General features: G+C 36.5%; 1 protein-coding gene across 1 annotated transcript in view; it reads left to right on the forward strand.

Moving 5' to 3' along the window:
• The window catches only part of LOC138143702 (protein mono-ADP-ribosyltransferase PARP14-like), a 76,749-nt gene extending 69,392 nt beyond the window's left edge, over nt 1–7,357 (forward strand). The window contains exons 16-17 of the mRNA XM_069064927.1: nt 2,761–2,935; nt 6,025–7,357. Of these exons, the coding sequence (XP_068921028.1) occupies nt 2,761–2,935; nt 6,025–6,314 (465 nt within the window). The 3' untranslated portion in view covers nt 6,315–7,357. The remainder of the gene's footprint in view (nt 1–2,760; nt 2,936–6,024) is intronic.
• The last annotated feature ends 267 nt before the right edge of the window (nt 7,358–7,624 follow it).

The following is a 7,624-nucleotide window of genomic DNA, read 5'->3' on the forward strand; positions in this document are numbered from 1 at the left end:
CTCTCTCTCTGTCTCTGTCTCTGTCTCTCTCTGTCTCTCTCTGTCTCTTTCTGTCTCTTTCTCTCTGTGTCTCTCTCTGTCTCTGTCTGTCTCTCTCTGTCTCTCTCTCTCTCTGTCTCTCTCTCTCTTTCTCTTGTTTTCTTTCTTCTTTCTCATTGTTCATTCCACTGGTTATGATTCTTCTTTACAACTTGACTACTGTTTAATGTGAAGGTATATGTAAAACTTATATCAGATTGCATACCACCTTGGGGGCAGGGGGAGAGAACAGAAGGAGAAGGAGAAAATTTGGAACTCAAAAACTTGTGGAAATGAATGTTGTAAACTAAAAGTCAATAAATTTAAAAGAAAAAAGATATTCAGTGTCCAAAAAATACTTCACTATCTTTCTTCCCCAACCCTCTCTTCTTCTCAACATTCCTATTATTGTTGATGGCACTACCATCCACTCACTTTTACAAGTTAGTATCATGGCATTGTCTTTGACTCCTAACTGAATCAGAGTGAAATGGTCACACCATCACCTAGAAGTGTTTCACTTCCATGTTCATGAACTCGGAAATTCCTTTATCTGGCCATAATGTTTATCAATCCATCCTCCCTGTGCTTAATGATCCCTAAGACAATTACTCACCTCCACCAGTTATATTACCTTGAGAAAAATTTTGTTGTAGATATTTTGAATGGAATGGATCTTTGTTTTATTCCATGTTGATTTTATGAACCTGCCAATAGTAACAATCAGATCTGATTAAAAGTTAAACTGGATATGGAAACCTACATGAAAATAGACTTCTTTTCCTAACTCAAAGTTTCCTGACTCTTTTTAGAGTGTGCAGGGTCACTTCTTTCTATCAGTTTCCATGGCAAAAAAAAATGACAATGTGTCTGACAATGTGTCCAAAACTGTGAAGATCTTGAGATGAGGGAAGTAGGAGTGGGGAAAAAAAAAGGACAATCAAAGAAACTTGGACCTGGTACAAGCTATTCTGGAGAGGGAAAAAAAGTCAATGGGTTTCATGTTACTTTCTTGCTATTTGTTTTCAGAGGTCTGATGCCTGTGGAGTCTATGTATTTGATCTCTGATAAAATCACTTCCCTATTATAAGAGCCTAAATTTCTTAATCTGTAAAGTGAGGGAATGGGATTAGATGATTTCTGAGACACTTCTGCCATTCTGTGATTCAGCAATAAAAAAGAATAGCCACTCTTCAGTATTTTTCTTTTTTCTTTTTCTTTTTCTGCTTTTTGGAGGGCAATTGGGGTTAAGTGACTTGCCCAAGGTCACACGGCTAGTTTTTGTGTTAATTGTCTGAGGCTGGATTTGAACTCAGGCCTTCCTGACTCCAGTACAGGTGCTCTATTCACTGCACCACCTAGCCACCCCCACTCTTCAGTATTTTATAACTCAGAATAGACAAAATCACTGAATTATGATTTGCTTTGGAGGTTTTTTTTTTCTATTTATACCCCCCATTCCTTCCATTTTCTGTTCTTTTGGACTCTTCTTGTAGCAATGGAAGAGGTTAGGGGCAGAGTTCAGATTTAGAAAAGAGGCAACAGGTGGCTAGGTGGAGCAGTGAATAGAGTACTGGCCCTGGAGTCAGGAGGACCTAAGTTCAAATCCATACTCATATACTTAACACTTACTAGCCGTGTAACCTTGGGCAAGTCTCTTAATCTCAATTGCCCCACCTTCTCCCCTCCATAAAGCAAAAAAATAAAAGAGGCAAAAGAAATTTCCAAAGACCAAGTCATTGAAATGGCCTACCTTGTTAATGAGAAAGAATGTTAGCAAGACTACTGATTCTTGAAAATTATTTTCAAACTTTTATGTCTATGAGATTTATGGCTCTATATGTATGTTGTAGCACATTTACAAATAGAAATCAGCCCTGCTCCCCCTCCGCAATGACTTAAATATAAAAAAAATAAAGGTAAAAATACTAAACTTTTTTAGGAAGCTGGTGTTTTCCTTTTTTATTCACAAAAAGCAAGTAAATTTCATTTTAAATTTTAGTGCAATGTTGAATAGGAACAGAACTTAGGGGGAATGTAATTAAAGCAATTTGTTCTTATAAAATTTGCACCACTCTATGTAGTATTCTTTGTCTAAACATACTTATTATGTCTTATTTCCTATTTATCAAAGACAAATGGAACTTTATTTTTCTTCCAGTTCATCTACTTCACCCTACAGCAAAGTCTAGCTTATTAACAGATGCAGAATGGTGACCCCTCAATTACTTTTGAACTCAAAGAAGGAGAAAAGACATAGCAAGATATTAAAACTGGTGTCTGTGATGGATAAACCATTATCACAAACTCTAGCTCTCTTGAGATTTATTAACAAACTTAAGAGCAATGAGTCAAGATTATGGTCCAATATCAAACTGTGTTTTAAAAAGGCATTTGCAGTGGAAATATGTTTTACGTGATTGCACATGTGTAACTTATATCCGATTGTTTACCCTCATGGGGAGGAGGGACAGAAGAGAGAATGTAGGGAATATTTCTTTTTGAAGCATAATCCTACAAAACTCTAGGTTTAGAAAGTTATCTGACTATAAGAATATATCTGGAAAACAAAATAGATAGCACTGAAATTGATGTTTATTATTTTATGCTCGAAGGAAACTGGCCTACACAAAATCTAAAATGATTTCCTATGGATTGATCATTTTTAAATTCACTCCCACAAGTATTTCGTGCCTAACAGTATGCACAGTTCTAAAGTGATTTTCCTTTTGTGATTTGTAGATACAGAGGATACAGAACAGAAGACTTTGGAATTCGTATAAGATAAAGAAAATGTTCATGGATGACCAGAATGAACATACAGACAATGAAAGACACCTCTTCCATGGGACGAATATTAATTCAGTGTCCCATGTCAATAACCAAGGCTTTAATCACAATTATGCTGGGAAAATTGGTAAGTAAAGCAGCAGATACCCTGTTTGCTTCAAAAAGTTCAAAGGTGAGGTGTGACTTTCACATCAAACCATAAGCACCTGAACACTTTAAAGTGTGTCACCATGAAATCTGTTTCCTTTCTCAGTCAACATTTATTAAGCACATACTATATGCAAGTGACAATACTAAGCTCTAGGAATAAAAATACATACACAAAGGAAACAGTCCCTGCCCTCAAGGAGATTAGAATCTAATGGGAAAAGATAAAGCAAAAAGGAAGCTGGAAAGGGCATGAGAGAATGATGGAAATGTAAGAGAAGACTCAGCATGGTGTAGCTGGGGGTGAAATGAGGAGCTTTCTGAGCTGAGCTCCCTCCTTAAATGGAGATTCAGAGTTCATGACACCTGCACCCACCCCCTCCAACCAGAAAGGCAGAGGGTAGTAAAAAGGTGGAGTACTAAGGTTGATGAAATCTTGCAGGAGGATGAGGTTATCCCAGTAATAATCTTCCTGGGACATGGTGGAGAAGTTAGTCAAAGAAGTCCCAAAGTGGTGTAGCCAGGTTAAAATTGATGATTGTAGTGTCTCCATTCATTGAATCAGTCCATCAAATAACAAATCTGGAAGAGGCAGAATATAGGAAAAAGAAGGAGTTTGGTCCTTAAATGAACAAGATTTCATCACACAACACTTTCAGCTTTCCTAAGGAAGTGTACATGAGTCTACACACACACACACACACACACACACACACACACCCCACCCATTTTTTCTTCAATAGCCTTTCCCTGATGATATATAGCTGTGAATAATAGAACACAGTAAACTCCAAACAATCAAAATTATGTGTGTGACTCAAAAGGCAGTGGGTGAGACACATGATGGGTGTAAAGAGGAAGATCCAATGCATATAAAGAGGATGTGTCACATTATCAACAATGTGGAGATATGAGCAAGAATTGAAAAGACTGAGGAGGTCTGGATGAGTTACAATCTGTACCACAGAGAGAACTCATCAAAGACTTAGAGCTATAAGGGACCTTCAAATTGATACAGACCTTTCCTCTGACTTCTGAGGAAAGTGGGAGTACAGAGAAGGTCAGTAGCTTTTTGAGGATCATGGATGGGAAATTTCTGGGTCAGGATTTGAACCCAGATCTACCTTGACTCTATAACCTCGATTCTTATCCACTACACTATTGTACATCTTCAAAATATCATCCACCCTAGAAAATATGAATGATTGCTGGGTTGTAACCAAAATGCCCAATAATATAAACCTAAAGGGGACTTAATTTCAGTGGTAAATCAAGGGAATTCTATTAGGTATTTTTCTATTCATGTCTACTTCACATGAATTATCATTTCTCTTTGCAGTATATGAATAACTATTTTCAAAGCTGATTTTTCTAAATGATCAATATATTTTATTTTTTGTGATGGAACAAATACCATGAAACAAAGATTACATTCACCAGTAGAGTCTGTTTCTGAATCATCAACAAAAAGGAAGGTTGTGTCCTTTAATTCTGACAGTATCATACTTCCCCACATATCCAATCTGTTGCCAAGTCTTGTTTCTACCTTCACAACATCTCTCATCTATGTCTCCTTCTCTTCACTCAAACAGTCAACACCCTGGTTCAGGTCTTCATCGCATCACTCCTGGATAGTTGGAATAGCTTTCTCATCTCTCTGATTCAAGTCTCTCACCACTTCAGTTCATCCTCTTCTCAGCCATCAAAGTAATTTTCATAAAACTCAGTGCTAACAATGTCACCCCTCTACTCAATGAACATCAGGGAATCCCTGTTATCTCCAGAATCAAATATAGAATGCTTTGGTTGCATTTAAAGCCCGTTACAAACTAGCCTTTTCCTATCTTACTCTCTTCCTCAAAGGCAAAACCAAAATATGGATTTGGGACATCATTAGAATACCAGGAGATAAGATTCAACAGGGTAGTTATCACTAATCCAGAGAGTACTGACATTCCAAGCCTTCTTCCTTTCAAGCCTCCCCACAAAACAAGTTCCCCTAGGGAAGTTCCTCCCTCTGCACACTCAAGCTGCTTCTCTCTCTCCTCTCTTTGTGCCAACTCCTCCCACTCACAGCTTACTTCTCTCTCTATGCTCTCTGATCTCTCTCTCTTCCTTGCTCAAGCTCATCCCACATTATGCTCCATGTGTCTCAGGTTCCATGTGTTAGGCCTGTTAATGAGTAGGGAAGATCTTCCTATTCTATTGACATTACACACACTTAAGAGTCCAGCTGTACTGGATTCCTTGCTGTTCCTTACACACTATACTCCATCTCCCTCTTCCAGGTCTTTGCACTAACTATCCACCATGTCACAAATGCTCTCACTCCTTACCTCTGCCAACTGGCTTCTTAAACCTCTCTCAAGGCTCAGCAAAATCTCACATTCTGCAGGAGGTCCTCCTTACTGCTATGGTCTCCCCTCTGAGATTACCTTGCATTTATTCAATATATATCTTGTACATTGTTGGCATGTTGTCTTTCCTATTAGAATGTGATAAATATAGGGACCATGTTTCTGTCTTCCTATATATACCTACCCTTAGCACAGTGCCCAGCACATAATAAGTGCTTAATAAATTCTTGTTGGCTTACAGGCTGATTGACCATTGGCCTTCGGGTTTGACTAGAGTTTTCTGGCTTTTCTGTGTTGACTTTGCTTACGTGGTGGGAGTCATTGTCTATAGAAAAGTTTTTGACTATGCTTTTAATAAAGTGACTTCTAGACAAGTTATAAAGTGGAATTAGCTTAATGAGAGAGACTCTAAATTCAACTTAAGAGACATTTATTAGAAGAGTGTTTTGTGTAAATACTTAGAGCAGGAGAAGGCAATAATTAAATAAGGTAAAGACCCAAACTTTAAGGAATTTAGTAAGGAGGTGTGTTATATAAGTATATGCATAATTTAAAATGACAGATTAAATGTGATGAATGCAAAGAGAAAATTCCAACAAAATGAAAGGAGATTTTATTCCTTTGATCATGTGTCCAGGCATCATCATAATTGGTATAATAATACACATTTCATAATTTTAATTTTGTAAAAAGTTTGTCTTCTTTTTCACAGAAGGAGCATGGGGGAAAGGAACTTATTTTGCTGTTGATGCCCTATATTCAGCTAATGATATCTACTCCAAGCCAGATGTCAAAGGGAAGAAGCATATGTATTATGTACGAGTACTTACTGGTGATTACATTCTTGGAAATCAATCATTCATTGTCCCTCCACTAAAGATGGATCAAGATGCTCAGGTTCAATATGACAGTGTCTCTGATAATTTGTCAAATCCAAGTTTATTTGTCATATTTTATGAGAATCAGGCTTATCCAGAGTACCTCATTACTTTCAGGAAATAACATCTTGGTTTTGTATACAAGAGATAATATGTACACACTTATTTGTATCATGTTTTAGAATTCAGTACCTTTTTTTTTTGGTCACAATGTTCATTCTTGTTGCTGAAATCAGTACTTTTTGCATTATTACCAGTGTGATTTTTAATTTATGCATATGTATTGTGTGCAAGTACTCACTTGTGAATGCATTCTTGGATTACACTCTTGTGGTCATTCCCCAATTAATAAATGATTAAAGGATATAGACTGATACTTTTCAGATGAAGACCAAAGCTATCTACAGATACATGAAAAAAATGCTCAAAATCACTATTGATTAGAGAAATACAAATTAAAACAACTCAAAGATACCACCTTACCTCCATCAGGAAAATGATAAATGTTCAAGGGGATATGGGAAAATTGAAAGACTAATGAACTCTTGGTGGAGAGTTGTGAAGTGATCTAATGGTTCTTAAGAGAAATTTGGAACTATTGTTCCAAATTATGCATACCCCTTCATACAGAAATACCACTGATGGGTTTGTATCCTAGAGAGATTTTTTTAAAAGGGTACCTTTGTACCTACTTGTACAAAAATATTTATAGCAACTCTTTATGTAGTGGCAAAAATTTGGAAATTGAGGGGATGCCCATCTATTGGAGAATGGCAAAACAAGTTGTGGTATATGATTGCAATGGAATACTATTGTAATATAAGAAATGATGAACAGACTGGTTTCAGAAAAATCGATACAAACTGATGGAAACTGAAGTGAGCAGAACCAGGAGAACATTGTAAGTAGTAACAGCAATATTGTATGATGAATCATTGTGAAGGACCTAGCCCTTTTCAGCAATACAATGATGCAAGACAATTCCAAAAGTCTCATGATGACAAATGCTATCCACATCTAGAGAAAGAACTAATGGAGTCTGAATACAAATTGAAGCATACTATTTTTACTTTATTTTTTTTCCGTGTTTTTTAGTCTTTTTTCTTTCCCACATGGCTAATATGGAAATATGTTTTACATTATTGCAAATATACATAATATATCAAATTGTTTGCTGTCTTGGGAGGGAGATAAAAAAAAGGAGAAAATTTGAGACTGAAAATTTGATTTAGATATAAAGGGTGGCATCATAAACATAGAAATTACCTGTCAAATCTATGGATAAGTGAAGAGTTCATGAACAAACAAGAGATAAAGAGGTCCATAGGAGGTAAAATCATCATTCTGATTACCATAAGTAAAAAGATTTTGCACAGACAAAATAAATGTACCTAAAATTAGAAGAAAAGCAGGAAACAGAGAAAATCTTTGTAG

The sequence above is a fragment of the Petaurus breviceps genome, unplaced genomic scaffold, assembly GCF_028583685.1.
Source record: "Petaurus breviceps papuanus isolate PSGF00001 unplaced genomic scaffold, PetGlider_PUasm1.0 90654, whole genome shotgun sequence".
NCBI classification, from domain to species: domain Eukaryota; kingdom Metazoa; phylum Chordata; class Mammalia; order Diprotodontia; family Petauridae; genus Petaurus; species Petaurus breviceps.